The 14,750-nt window shown below is 46.8% G+C and overlaps 1 protein-coding gene across 1 annotated transcript in view; it reads right to left on the bottom strand.

The window, feature by feature from the left end:
- LOC104495798 (CREB-binding protein) overlaps positions 1 to 14,750 on the bottom strand; it is a gene marked incomplete at its 3' end in the record, with an annotated part of 32,751 nt that overhangs the window by 2,489 nt on the left and 15,512 nt on the right. Inside the window, exons 13-21 of the mRNA XM_010138814.1 lie at positions 10,660 to 10,740; positions 9,852 to 9,908; positions 8,752 to 8,829; positions 8,196 to 8,263; positions 4,741 to 4,891; positions 3,825 to 3,971; positions 3,280 to 3,393; positions 2,719 to 2,884; positions 1,225 to 1,392 (exon numbers count right to left, since the gene is read on the bottom strand). Of these exons, the coding sequence (XP_010137116.1) occupies positions 1,225 to 1,392; positions 2,719 to 2,884; positions 3,280 to 3,393; positions 3,825 to 3,971; positions 4,741 to 4,891; positions 8,196 to 8,263; positions 8,752 to 8,829; positions 9,852 to 9,908; positions 10,660 to 10,740 (1,030 nt within the window). The remainder of the gene's footprint in view (positions 1 to 1,224; positions 1,393 to 2,718; positions 2,885 to 3,279; positions 3,394 to 3,824; positions 3,972 to 4,740; positions 4,892 to 8,195; positions 8,264 to 8,751; positions 8,830 to 9,851; positions 9,909 to 10,659; positions 10,741 to 14,750) is intronic.

The raw sequence follows: 14,750 nt of genomic DNA, 5'->3' as shown, positions 1-14,750 counted from the left end.
TCTGTAAAGAAATTTTTGCTAATGTCCAACCTCAGTCTGCCCTGGCACAACTTTAAGCCATTTCCTCTTGTCCTGTTCCGTGCTCCTGGGAAGGAGAGACTGACCCCCCCTGGCTGCACCCTCCTGTCAGGAGTTGTCAGAGCCAGAAGGTCTCCCCGGAGCCTCCTTTGCTCCAGGCTCAGCCCCCCCAGGTCCCTCAGCCGCTCCTCAGTGCATTGTGCTCCAGACCTGCCCCAGCTCCGCTGCCCTGCTCTGGACACGCTCCAGCCCCTCAGCGTCCTGCTGGGAGGGAGGGGACCAAACCGGACACAGTACTCAGGGCATGTCCTCACCAGTGCCCCCAGTACAGGGGGAGACGATTACAGGGAGATGCAGAGGTTCACACTGGTGCTGTTCCTGGAAGGACACGCGGTGATTTATTGACAGTGATACTGTCCGCAGAAGATGACTGCAACTGAAACCCCACCCCTTGGCTTCCCGTTCCTTTTACACTGCTGTGCTTGTTGAAATATTTCAGTGGGAAAAGTTACATTCAGAAGGAGCAAGGTGAAAACTATTTATGGTTCCACAAAAACCACAGCGACAAACTATCAGCTTCAAAGAAGCTGCCAAGGCTTCATAGAAGGAACTTTGAAATGGATGGATGAAGGCCCATGGCTCCACATCCAGCACGTGTCATACCCACTGTCACGGTGTACAAGCACAACGCAGATCTTCCCCAGTTAAAGCTTTTGGTTCCACCTAGATTCCCCTACTACAGCCACGTTCAAAACACCTTGCGGCAAATCACAAGTAGAAGGGACAGAATAACAGTGTCAAGACCATTTGGTTACAGATAAAATCAAGACAGAAATAAAAATCACTAACGAAATTCGGGCCAGGACCCTGAAAACCTGATTCGTTGGGGCTTTTTGTTTCTTTTTATCACAAAGAGAATGCTGGTGAAGGAGCGCTGCCGTCAGGACCAGCCTTTCGCAGCAGTGCAAAGCTCTCGATAAATACATGTTTCTCTGAGAGCCGACTTCTGGTTCTGTTACAGCACGTGACAAGCCATCAGAGTATCTGTTATCCAAGAAGACCAGAAACTAACAGGAACCCCGACTTAACGCCTGATGTGAGCAGCCTTCTCCTCTACTTTACCGGATGTGGTGTCTCCAGTTTGCCGAAGCAGTCACTGTCAGCTTTGTGAGCCAGAAGCTAACGCCGCCCGTGAAGTTCACTCACCTCCGTTGTCTCACTAGCTGCCGTACTTTCCTCCTTTTTCCTCTCCTCCTCCTCCTGCTCCAGCTCCTTAATGCTTTCTTCCAGCACGTTGGGCCAGAAATCACCTTCAAAGTAAGGCAGCTCCTTGGCACTCGTCAGTCTGTCCTCGGTTGCTTGTTTGAAGATGTCCTGGTAGGTGTATCACAAGACCAAGAATAAATAAACGAGGAGCACTCAGGGTGGGGGGAGAACCAGAGATAGCACTACCCTGAAGAGTTGAGCCTCCCTCACAGCCCACGGCCCGCTCCTGGCAGCCTGCCAGTTCTAGGACCAGCTCAAAAAGTGGTCTGGCAATACCGGCAACAGCCCACTCCCTGTTTCACCTTAGAAAGACAGCTCTGAGGATCAACTTGTGATTGGTTCACATTCCTGACATGATGGGAGAGACTAAGATACCCCTAGAAAATGTAACAAGCTCCTCCCTGTGCCAGTTAAAAACGAAGCCTACACCCCCAAGCTTTTCCTGCCCTGCTCCTGGAGAAGAGCGGGAGCTGTGCTGGTGACAGCAAGAGCGTCTCACCCAGCCCTTTCCCCTACAAATCTGAAAGGCAGATCTTGGGAGCTATGTCTGGGCTGCGCAGCACCGGTGCAACACGCCTGGGAACTCCAGACGAATCACCGAATGCAGCAGCCACTGCACACAGGAACATCACGGTCTGGGGGCGCGGGGAGCCTGTGCCCAGCCCAGGTCCTTCGCGGACACTGGTTGGAAAGTCTGGGCACTCTGGGGAGGTTCACACGCTGTACAGCTGTCCTGAGGTGTGTTTTTAAGAGAGCTGTGCCTAACAAGCACAGGACTAGTCGGTTTTCTTCTCTGGGTTCTTTTCAAGACCACCTTATTAGGAGACAGACAGATTTTGCAGCTCTGCTATGCCAGATCAGGTGACAAGCCTCGCTATACGCTGTTCTGCTCCACGCATTTAGTGACTGTCACCTGCAATCAAAGCAGCCGTTTTTCCCAGCGCTGTCACTACCTTTAAGAAACTGTTGTAAATTCTAGCACGTAAGGAGGGGCAAATGCTGCCTTTGCCATTTTAACTGATTTCCTTGGGCACACACGTGATATTCTCCAATTACAGAAATCATCCTTTTTCTCTTCAAGTGCAGAAGCTGTTTTCTCAGCAGTTTCTTTGAGGTCCAGTACTCCACCTGATCCTCCAGGCTCACCAGAAGCAAATGGCTTCTGTCAACCTCAACAAGGGCCACGCTTCCCTGCCTAGAAGACTGCGGTGACAGACGCGTACGTGACGGCAGGCTCTGGCACCTGGCACAGAAACCACAGCTAAGGCACCCTCAGCCTGAAAGGCAGAGCCTCCGCAGTCTCCGACAACGAAGACACTAGCAGAGGATAAACCCCTGTACACCAGCAGCAGTTTCACGCGTTATGAAACGCCAGCAGATCCCTTCCCGTGAAAAGCCCATCAGAATGTTTTCAGGAAGGAAACAGCAGCAAACCTTGTAGTCATGGATGATCCTCTCGGCAAATGCCTTGTCCAGCATCTTCTTATACCATTCTTGCAGACGTTTGGGTTTGGGTATTTTCTGGTCAGGTGGATGGCAATGAAAAATATAGTCATCTCCTTCACTTGGGGGACAGGCCCAGATGTGTCCTGTCACATACCTGCGTTTCACACAAAAGAAAAGAAAATCTTCACCATTTTGACTACCTTCTTAACAGTAACTCAGACTAACGGATATACATTCAGACCTCTGGCTTTTTTTCTTTGTAAGAAAGATGCTGAGGTAACGATCTCTATTTATACCAGAGAGGAGAAAAGGTCTGGGATACAATAACGAAGCTTGAACATCAAGTGACCCTCCGATAAGAACAACCTGTCAATCCTAACGGCAGAACAAACCACCTCAGTGATCAAATCCAGATTCTGGATGTGTCCCACAGACCTCCAAGAGGGCAGACAGAAACAGAGACTGTCCCCAGCAAAAAGCTGCCTGGCATCCTGGCTAAAAAAAAATGCAGAGCAAAAAGGTTTCTTTCTTCACGAGGATCTCACTCACCCGAGTTTCTTCACGTACTCCAAATATCCAATGAGGATCTCATGATAAACTGCAGTTCGGAGACAGCGGGGGCGGAAGAAATGAATACTATCTAGGTAGGATATGTACACACGCCTAGAGCAATGAGAGAAGAGCGACAGAACGTCACGGACAGCTCAACATCTGCTTTCTCTGCTGAGGAGCAGACTGGCACACTAGACACATGTACAGCCACACTGAACAACGAAAAATTCACAGTGACGGTATTTTACTGCACATTTAAGCATCTTAACGTGCTATCAACAGTTCTCAAAAGGAAGTGATTTTTTTTAGACAGCAAGAATATGTACTGAGAAGCAAAATTAAATGCAGGACGCAAAAAATTGTGACATTTTTGTTGTGGTATTTGTTTTCCCCTTCAAAGTCACCTGCAGGCACACAGTAGGGCTTACTTGTGCCTCAGAATCGAAACCCACCTCCCAACCTTCTGTATTTGAGACAACTGCCCAGTGACGGCAGCAGGAGGATTTCCGCGCGCGCACCGCCGGTACAGCGTAACGGGGTACCTCGTGTTGGGCGGGGGGCAGTCCGAGCCGTACTCCTGGACGTGCATGCCGAAGAAGCACACGTCGACTCCGTCGATCTCCTCAAACGCAAACAGGGCTTTGGTGCGATAAGGGAAGGATTCTGACATCTCACCCGAATCCACAAATCTGGAGGAGAGGGTGGCAGGAAGGAACAAGAAAAAGAAAAAAAATCAACCCCCAAAAAGCTAATTACTAAAGCAGTGTCCTGTCCAGGAAACTCTTCTCAACCTTATTTTTAACCCGTGAGAAACATTTCTGCAGAAGTTGAAGCGGGTCAGATCAGAGCTGTACTAGAACAGGGAGCCCTGTTTCTCTCCGGCTCGCGGAAGGACAGTTTCCGTACAGTTATCTCTGGCTGAACAGGCGAGCACTGAGCGCGGGAGCGTCCTCAGGAACCACACACCCTTTAAATGCGTTGCAGAGGAAAAACCCTGATGCATTCTGAAGTGATGTCACGTAAACCCCATCTTTATGAATCAAAGCCAAAACACTTCACAGAACAAACTGTTTCAGCTTTTCATTTAGGATGAAGGCAATTAAAAATAACTCCTGAAAGCTGAAGTACTTTATAAACACACCATGAAAGGAAGGAGCAGCGAGGGACAGAACCTCAGCCACTGCTCCAAGCTACCCTGGGAATCCAGGTAGCGCTGACCAAACAGCGGTCAGGCTGTCTTCCCGCAAAGTCATGGGATTATAACGGCAACCAGGATTGTCCCCACCGCCCCCCATAGGCCCCCCTCTCTGTCACTCCCTTGGAGTTAATTTACTCTGTAATCTTACTACGTTTCAGAGATGTGCGAAGGGACTAAGGTGCGAGTTGGCACGACTTTGTGGTATTTATGCAAGGAGACTTCAAAATATCAGTAACAAAAAAAAAATTCATAGAACAAACCTGGATTTCATTCCTGGTTTAACTTCTACTGTCTTATCTGAACTTGCTACTACTCTGACAAAGACCTCTCCAGCTTCCGGATGATTCTGTCGCCGCAAAAATTTGTTTACTCTGTCTTCCAGATGGTTTCCTAAACGCGTGGTCTGCAGCCCTAGAAATGCAGGGAGGAGAACGTGACAATGGGAACGTTAATTCTGGAGAAATGGCTGTGAAGCCCAGGGTGTTTCTGCGCTCGTGAGGTCCTTCAGCCTGCTGCCCTGCACAGAAGCGGACGTTTTCCCCTTGTTTTACCTCCACAGGAAAACGTGATGTTTTAATTTGTGCAGCCAAAATTAAAAAAGCAAAACCATCCCTGTTCTCCCCCGAGCCGTGAGCGTTCACAGCCCACTGTGGAAGCTGAAACCACCAGAGTGGGAAAACGTCTCGGTAAGTGACCTGACAAAGGCGGCTTTACGCAGCGGTTTTGAATTTGCAGGCGTGTTTTATGAACACTGCAAATGTTTGCTGCTAACAAAACCGGTATCTGGCTGCTCGACAGAGATTACATCACTTCACAGATCTGGCTCACTGCCACACCTCTTCGAGCAAAGCAAAGCAAATCGACAGAAATGAAAAGCCTTTTGACTTCCACGGCGACTTCATTGCTTGTGCTTTGCTTCGCTTTTCAAGAGAGCTCTTGGATTGAACCCTTCGTCTGCACATAAAGCTTAAATAGTCCTCGCACAGCGACAGAGGTCTCGGAAAGTTCAAGTCCATGTATTGTCCAGACCCCCTCGCTCAGTCTTTACGTTTACAATCAGCTTTTGTGGCGGTCGCTGGCTTTGCAGCGTTACAGGATGTGATGGTTTTCAAATAAATCCACAACAAATCGCAGAGATCACGACCAAGATTTGGGCTTAAATTAAGAAAACAGAGGCAGCGCACTGTTCGGACTCTAAAGATTCATGACCATTTCTCTTATCCTGCTGGACTTATTTTACCACTGAGTATTTCCACTTTGTTTTTATGGTCAATCTGCTCTTTTCCAAAGCGGAGCTGTGATCTGCAGATGTTCGTTTTACTAAAACACAGTTACCGCTTCATTTTGCGGTTATCTGGCTACTGACACAAGGTGGTTCTTCCTGACTACTGCTCTTGCACACAGAACGCTGCACTGAAGTATCTACGCTAACAATTATTTTAGGCTCCAATACTAGGGAAAAAAGCCACATACACTCAAAGACAGATCTCACTTTCCAAAGGATTTAGATACTTAAAATTTTATTTTACAATCGGTTTATAGAAATCGCAAAACAGGGCGGTCTTGTTTGACATCTTTTAGCCTGTCCCCTCATCCAGGGAGGTTCTGTGGTAATAACCAGCACAACACACTCTAACCATCATTTACCTGGGAGCGAACAATTATATTTAAAAGCAGGTTCAGGTGAAAACGTACTACGCCCTTTACCAACTCCAGCACGCTGGCCTTTCCCAGCCCAATACCACAGATCGGGCTTTCCACATTTAACAGAAGCGGGTTGATTCTAAAGGCAATTTTGAAGAAAATTCACAAATACTTTCTGAAGAAATTATTTCCTTTTGCTGATTTCTCCCAAGACAAACAGAAAAAAAAAGCTGCTCCATTTCAGCTGAGTTGGTCCATTTTTAGAAAGCCATTTTAGCTAACTCTACTGTCTTGTTTTCATTTTATCATCTTCCCAATGCTAAGCAACCAGAGGAAAGCTGCTGCCTTCCTTATGCTGCAGTGCATTAAGATGTGAAACACAAACGAAAACCGGACCAGATAAGAAGATAAAAGAGACGGGCAGCACTACCACGACAGGCACCCAGTGGAAAGCATCTAAAAGCCACAGATTCTGATGTGTTAGAACATGCAAATTCTTTTAGAAAGCACCTGGATGTTGGTTCTCGGACCCCTCTGAGAGATGTACTTCTAATAAAAGCTCAGCTCTCCATGAAAATTGCAGCGCAAACTTGGAAGAAAGGCACCCCGAGCAGGGGGATGCGCCTTTCCAGCTGCTCCAGGGCCAAAATTTTGTTGGTGAAGCCATGGCCAGGGATGTGTTACGGAGTGAGTAATCAGGCAGAGAGGAAGAAAGGCAGGCTTCTGGCTTACTGTGACTTTTTGTCAGGAAACTCCTTTGGGTGACTTATTTGTCAGGATATCTTTTGTCTTTGAGTGTCTGCATTAGCTACTGGCTACGTAATAACTGTGTATTTTCTTAGCAAGAACAATACTCCAAGAGCTGGGAACTTCACGGCATCATCCAGCTGTGCTCGGGCTTACAGGTTCTATTTGGCGTGTTCTCAGCCAGCTTCACGCAGCTCCCTTGTGACATGGTGCAGATACCGATTTCACTCCACATATATCAGGGCTATGGGTGCTACCGTTCCGTTCAGCTGGCAGCTGAGGGCCACGCAACCTCCGCTATTAGTGGTGGTGCCAGCGTGCTTGAGAGAGTGCAGAAATAGTGATGATGCTTCAGTAAGGAAAGGTTTTATGGAGAGGGAGAGGACAGGAAACACGTTCCAGTGTCAAACTTTCATTGCTCATGTTTGGGTTTAGGTCAGCAGTAAGACCAAGGTTTTGACAAGAACGGGGCTTCCACCAGAGCACTGTTAAAGAAAATTGAGCTCAGGAGCAGAGCCCACTAGTGGGTTACAACCGGCAGCAGGACTCCAATCATCAGGGGACAAAGAAAACAAGAAGCCAAAGAGCAGGGACAAGAGAAGGAACATTGATGGAGCGGAAACAAGCACCATTATTTCCCTGTCCAGATCCCCAAAGAACAGATGGGTCCCTTCAACTAAATGGCTGGTTACTCAAACTTCAAGCAGACATCCAAGGAGTCGCACGCGCACTTAAGCTCATTTACACCAACCTATGCTGTAAAGCCAGCATATAATCAAAGAGTTGCCTATTTAAAATGGTTACATAAAACTACATTTTTATGTCATCATTTTATTAACGTTCTCTTACAACCTTAATCTGTCTTTAATGAGACTAATTTTAATCTCTTTAACAATACTGTCTCACATGCGTCAGGTTCCTCCAGAGACCGTTTTGATTACTGTAACCTAATATGTCTCATACAGCTTTATCATCTCCAAATTATCCCCCTTCAAATCTCTTATTATGCAATCAACCACACACGAAGTTACCAAGGAGCGACATTTCATGCAAATCCACTCTTTTACTGCAATTTGGAAGATTCAGGCTTGAAAGGGACTGTATGAGAAGGTGGTGCCCAGGACTTCCACGGACCAAAGAAGAACAGGGCAGGAACCAAGTGCAGCTGCCAGTTCTAGTCGTTCGAGTGTCCAAATCACAGCTACTAAAGCCCTGGGCTACACCCCGTTCTGCAAACGCTCCTGTGCTGTCTATCACAACAGTCTCTCCATCAAAAAAGCTACTGGGGTGGCAGGGAGAAGGTGAAAGTTGAAGATAAACTCACTTTTAGCGCTGAATTTGTTTTCTTTGCGTGTTCTACCAGTTTTCTTCAGACAATTATCACAGACAAACCTATTGAGAAAAGAAAAATGCCAAAACCTGAGCATAAACCCATCATTGGCGGCTTAAGCCCAGTGTTTGAACCCATAATTTGAACGTCAGAATGCAATGTAATTTTCTTTTCTCCGGGTTTGAACAGCTTCTATCTCTACATTTTTGAGGCACTTAAAGCCTTTCTGAGCTGGTTTAATTCTGCCAAGCAGTTACTCCTGCATCTTAGTACACAAACTTACTTCCAACCAGCTTCCAGTTTAGTAGTTAGAAAGAAACCACAGAAATCTGCGGATATCAACAAGTTGGTTTCATGCACATTTTCATCTGAATGTACTGCAATGAGATCCCCAAATACCAAAAACCAGATTTTATTTAGAAAGGTTTGTCCTTCTGTACTCGGTTCCTAAAAGGCAGTGACTGCACGTTAAAGAGCAACAGCAGAACGTCTTAATTGTATTAACTACACCGGTCCTGTACGGGGGGTAAAAAACTAACAAACATCTTACCCTGAAGGCCAAATAATATCATAATGTAATACACAAATCTGGTGCATCTTCCGACCGCACTCTTTGCAGTCAACAAACCTGAGAAGAAAGAACAGCAGCCAGTCACTGTTGTTGTCAGGCAAGTGGTTTTCCAGAATCCAGCACGAACAGACTTTCCAACCCTCTGCTAAGAACCGAATCGACTCCAGCGGGTCTGATGGGTGGGTCAGTGTAAAAAACCCCACTCAGTAGAACCGCTTCGGGCACACGCCTCTCAAGCTCACGTGCAAATGAGAGAAGGAGAGAGATAAAAAAACTGTGGAATGTTCTAGTTTAAAAACGTGGACTGGGCTTTCAAGCGTGACTGTTTCTCTGGGTATTTTTTATCCTTTCCTAAGCAGAGTTCTGAGCTTTCCCAGCTTCAAAGAATTCTACTCGACAGTACCTCTACGGATTTAATTGCCACAACCACAAGCTGACTAAATGGTTGCTCAACTTGCTGTAAATGTGAAAACTAATCACTCGTGAATCACTGTGCCAAGAAAATAGGTATTAGCTTGTCTTCACCTGCCCGGGGCTGCTGCACTTTTTTTTTTTTGGTCAAAATTATATGTCAAAATTGGTTTTTTTGGATGGGAAAGCTGTTACAGGTTTTCTCATCCAAGCCTGCAGCATTGGTTCTGAAGCCGAAGGCACTGGGGTACCTCCCAGGAAAGGTCTGGGGGAGCAGCTCTACTTCCTATTTGCAAAGATGAGAGAAATTAAAACGCACGATGTATCCAGCTGCTGGCAAACCAAGCAGCAGGGAGATAAAGCTGCCTCAGGTAGTTAAGGACAGGAGGAGAAGCAGCACAGTGCTCCTAAAGAAGTGTTCAGCTTGGCCTTTATGCCAACGAACAAGCAGTAAGTGCCGCTAAATCAGGCTCAGCTCTCCTCTCGGTACCAATGGCACAAACGGAGTCTGTACATTGCGCTGCAAACTCCAGAGAAAGACTCTGCAGCTTCTTTGAGCAGAGCTGGGGACAAATGAAGACTGCTTTGACTGCCTGATTTCTGAAGTGCTGGCTAAGGGGCGAGCGAAAGCGATAAGCTTATCTCAAGAAGAACATCCCGGTACTTACGGCTCTGGATCTAGTGTGTCATTTTTCTTCTTTTCAAACTGATCCTTAGAGATGGTTCTAGAGACAAAGAGTTAATACAAAGTCAGTAGCACCTTTATATCAGAGCCTGAGACAGTAGCATGCTTTTCCGAACCGCAGTGAGTGAGCAAACCTCAAGTCAGAAGAAAGCATATCTGTGTTTATTTTCTATCCAGAGCAAGCAATCCAGTTCATTTTTATTTTAAGGTATGGAAAATACTTTTCCCATTTAACTTTCTGCATCAATTAGAAGCAAAATAAGAGATACCCAAGTATACACAAACTGAAAATCGTAAAGAACAAGGGAAGCTGTTGTCAGTAAAGCAGCCACCTTCCAAACCAGCTTGTGCTCCTCAAATCTTGGAGCCTCTCACTTTCTGGTCAGGTTGAAGTCGAGCCATTGGTTTCATAAAGAAAAGCTGTACTTCAAAAGGTGAGACATCGGGATTAGCTGCAGCCTTTCATTTGAGAAGTTAATGGATTAGTGACACTTAGTGACACAGCTTCCGTTCCGCCCTCCCCACCACACCGCCTAGAGTCTGACACTCCCTGCAATCAGCCTGCCGCCGCTCTGGAGCGGCGCGGCTGGAGCGACAGTGATGGGCACCCTGACAGACCCAACGCAGTGACAACCGTTAGTCGTCTGGTACTGTTGGTCTCCTCTTAGTAAGAAAGTAGGTGTTTCCCCGTGAAAACCGCCACCCGCCATCAAACTCTACCATCCCCCGAGGCCTCCCCAGCACCCCTCCCAGTAAAAAAGCTGTCGTGCAGAAGAACGGAAGCAACTTACGTTTGAGGCTGGGAAGGGTCATCACCCAGGGTGACATTCTCCCCCTGGATTTCAGTGAAACACTTCTCACAGAAGTGATACCTGTCAGCAAGAAGGCCATATTTGGGTGAACTGGTCCAGCACAACACACAGCCACCCAAGCACGGAGCCACCAACCAGAGCAGGGCAGATCACCACGACGAAAGGGGGGGCGTTGTTGGTTGATTGATGGGTCAGTGTGGACAATGAGGAGGCACAGAGGGGAGGGGAGGGCAGGATTAGAGAACAGGGGAGGGAACAAACAGCACAGACGTAAGAGGTAAGACGCAAACACCAAGACAACACAGAGCAGAAAGCCAAGGCAAAGCACAGATTAGCATTCGGTCTCATTTCATACCGCACTAACAAGTCCTCGGGCGCCACAGTCAGAATTTGGGGAGGACCGATGAAGTAGCTACCAAGCGCTACAGACTTCAAATTTAAGAATTTGGATTTGATTTGCATTACTTAGGGGAAAAAAAAAAAGCTCTTTCATTCCAGGCTTGTGACTGATGGGAGTTTCCTTTGCGTTAAAAAGCCCCAGCCTGTCAAAAAGCTTTAAAAACTCATTTTTTACGGATTTAAGTAATTAGAAAATATGCTGAAAGCATATTGTCAGTAAAAACTGCAGAAGTAGAAACACCTGGTATTGAAAAAAATCTATAAAATATTAAATTCAAAAGTTATTTGACTCTAAGATTAAACGTGACCAATTGCTCGGCTCATATTATTTAATATAAATGAAACCAAATCCATACTCCAGACAAACATTTAACAGAAATGCAACTATGGGTCAGAGTTTCCAGCCATTTATCTATGTATGTATATATGTGAACAACATTAAATATTGTACATACATACAATACAATATAATTATCGGGCACATTGACGATGCGGAATTAAGCTTTACAAATTGAACATGAGGTTAGGTGCAATTTCTGGTCACCAGACCAAGAGCCAGTCCCAGTCACACTCAGCAAAACTGACACGGCAGCTTAACAAACCAAGCTGAGTGAACTGGAACACAGCTCTGTGAAAATACCATCTGCATTTGAAAACAAAAATAAATCAAAGTTACACAAATTTTTGGTGGCAGTTTTTGGTGGGTTTTTGTTTGTTTCAGATGAACTGGAACCAAAGCTGTCAGGGTCATTAAAAAACAAAACAAGAACAAAAAGGAGGCTAAACGTTTGGAAAGGGTATGAATTCACACATGAACAAAGGTAACAGAGAGGCCACAGCTGTAAAATGCAGGAAGGCCACGAAGGATCATCAAAATAAAGGAGCTTTATGGAGGATCAGGAGTGAAGGAGTGTAAGCAGCAACGGCAGCACAGTAAAACGGTTTTAGTACTCAACACCAGAACCGGCAGAACGGGAAGTATAAAAGGCATCAAACGAGACTCATGTCACAATGAACCAACAACTCCAGGGATGGAGACTAATAAATGCGGCAGCTCGCGCCTCCAGACGCACGCTCGTACCCTTGAACTGCCATAACCCGGGCGACGGGGCGCCAAGGCTGAGCTTTCCTGGAGGCAGCCAAAGCCACCCAGAGCAGCTAGGGACAGGCAGGGATCAGAGGCTCCTCCTGCCACACACTGACCATCACGTCACCACCGCACTTTGCAAAACGCCTGCGAAACACAGCGCAAGCAAGCGGGAGCGGGTCCTTCCGCAGCACCCTGTGGATGGAGGAGAGGTTCTGCCACGCAATCTGCGCCCGCCCCGGGCCAGGGCCGGGTCCACGTTACCACAGCTTAATTCACAGAGCCGGAGAACTCCTGCGGACTCTGCCAGCTGGCTCAGGCTTCAAGAGCTGCTCTGCCAGCCAAGAACCACTTAAAGGCAGCAGCACACTGATACTCCTCTCTACTGGGGGACCGACACAAGGAGGAACAAGGTGTGTTTTCTTCTAGGTCACGTAAACCCGTACTGACATGGCCACGTCATCACTTCAGCAGCCGGGCGACCCGCGTGAGCTGATGCCACCCGCCCTGTCCCGAGGGCTGCTCGCCAGCCTGCCGCCAGTGACCCTGCGAGTGGCTTCTCCGGGCCAGCTCTGCTGGGATTAAACACCTCACCCTCCCAAGGGAACGCGAGGCTTGTGGAGTGGATAATGCAACAGAACAGGGCCAGGAGAAAGCCACATCTATTGCATCAATTTGTAATCACCGGGGATGATAGATGCATTATTACAGAGCAGGATTACAGGAGATTTCAGGAGGGGATACTGACCCTGCACATCTACTTTACACTGACTTCACGTGCCCCTCGGCCCATACCCCGAAACTGATACAGTAACATCCAATATTTTAGTTTACATGAGCGGTTCCGAATTTTCTATCTTTTTACATGTTGTCCACGTCCTTCTTTCCTCTAATGTGATTCTTTAAATTCCTTTTCAACTAAAAAACCCAGCTAATTGTTTTCCTTACTAACAAGGTTGTTCATTTTAAGTCAGATTGGGAAGTACTGAAACACAGACAGGAGTGTGTGGCGAGAAAAATCCACGGCCAAGGCTCCTATTAATACTTTGCTACATTTAAACAATCCCAGAAAAAGTCAATTCTGATCCCTTTTCAGACTAATTTATGGGCTTTCAAAGCACTCGTGGAACTGAGCAACAAGGCTGCCTTCGACACTGGGTTTCAGTTACACCGCAGAAATCTGACTGGCTCCACCAGCCCAGATGTTTGACCCCCTGCTCAGGCTGCAGGAAGCTCGGTCTGGCAGGGATGAGCCCTCTGGTTCGCAGTGTGCTCCAGCCATCCGCGGATTCAAAGGGGAGCACAGGATTTCATGTGCTGCAGAACTGAACACTGGAGTCAAGCCTTGAGCCATGATATTAAAATGAGGAAATAAAAATTGAAGTAGGGTGAAAATGAATCACCTAGAGATTGTGAATGCTTGTCCATAAAATAACCAAGGTGAAACAGCAGCTATAACTAATTATGATTATGGACTCTCAGAAAGAGAAACTTGCTTGTAATTCACTGACTTTTGCGTGTCACTATGGATAAGAGAACCCAGAGAAAACGTGGGGTACTCTAGACACTGACACGCCAATGGACGTACTCACTGCAACACATCGAAAAGGAAACACTTTTCAAATGCAGACTGCTCACCGAAGAGCAGCACGGTGCAGCTCCAAAGCCCAGCAAACGCTCAGGCACTGCATTAGCAGGTACATTCCTGGCTGCAATTAAGCGCATTCGAGGGAAACGCTCTGCGAGCAGCTGGATGCTGGCACCACTCGGTTTTCTTAACTGGATATTCACTCAGGGAGGGTGTTTCCTGAATGCTTACTTTAACCTGAACTTCTGCCTTTTTGTGGAAGCCAAACAGCGCTATACCAAATAATTAACTTTTAATCACTGAACTCTGGTGCCAGAGTTCATTTATTCAGTGGTGCCTAAATAACCTTAGTCGTAGTTTGTTTACGCAATAGGCTGAAGTACATCCAATTCTGTCTGTTCCGTAAGTGGAAAAAGTCCAGAATGTTTGACCAATTAAAGATCTGCTGGAACCACAGGATTTGTTTCTCACTAATTTGCTACTTGATTAAGAAAAATCTAAGATTTGAAGATCACTGTCATGGGAACCAGTTAATTTGACTGTTTTAGAGCAACACAGCTGATGAATAAGGGCCTTCTATGATCTGATAGTCCAAACCCACACTTAAAACTTGGCGACTGATCTTTAGAAATATTCTGTTAAGAAAAACCAACCCCAAACTCCGTTCATCACCCTATTTAGTTGGCCTAAAATAGAAAGACGTCGCTCTCGCCAACTCAAAATGATCCCAATTCCCCAAACCCCAACCCTTCCTCTGGATGAGCAGGAATCCACATCTCGTCCCCTTCCGCTACCGCGAATCACCTCCCTGTCCTTACTGCCCTTTCGACTGGCCTCAGCGCAACAGGACTATCCCACTTACAACAGGTAGGAAATGGAAATACTGCACCACCCAGCGTGGCAGCGGAACCCGCTGCCCCATCAAGCCTGGCCTTCTCGCTGGCAACCAACGTTGCCTTCCACCGAGCAATCCGAACGGTTCATACTAACTTCAGC

This window comes from Buceros rhinoceros, unplaced genomic scaffold, assembly GCF_000710305.1.
Source record: "Buceros rhinoceros silvestris isolate BGI_N320 unplaced genomic scaffold, ASM71030v1 scaffold7036, whole genome shotgun sequence".
Classification (NCBI taxonomy): domain Eukaryota; kingdom Metazoa; phylum Chordata; class Aves; order Bucerotiformes; family Bucerotidae; genus Buceros; species Buceros rhinoceros.
This window is presented reverse-complemented; position numbering and strand designations above follow the sequence as displayed.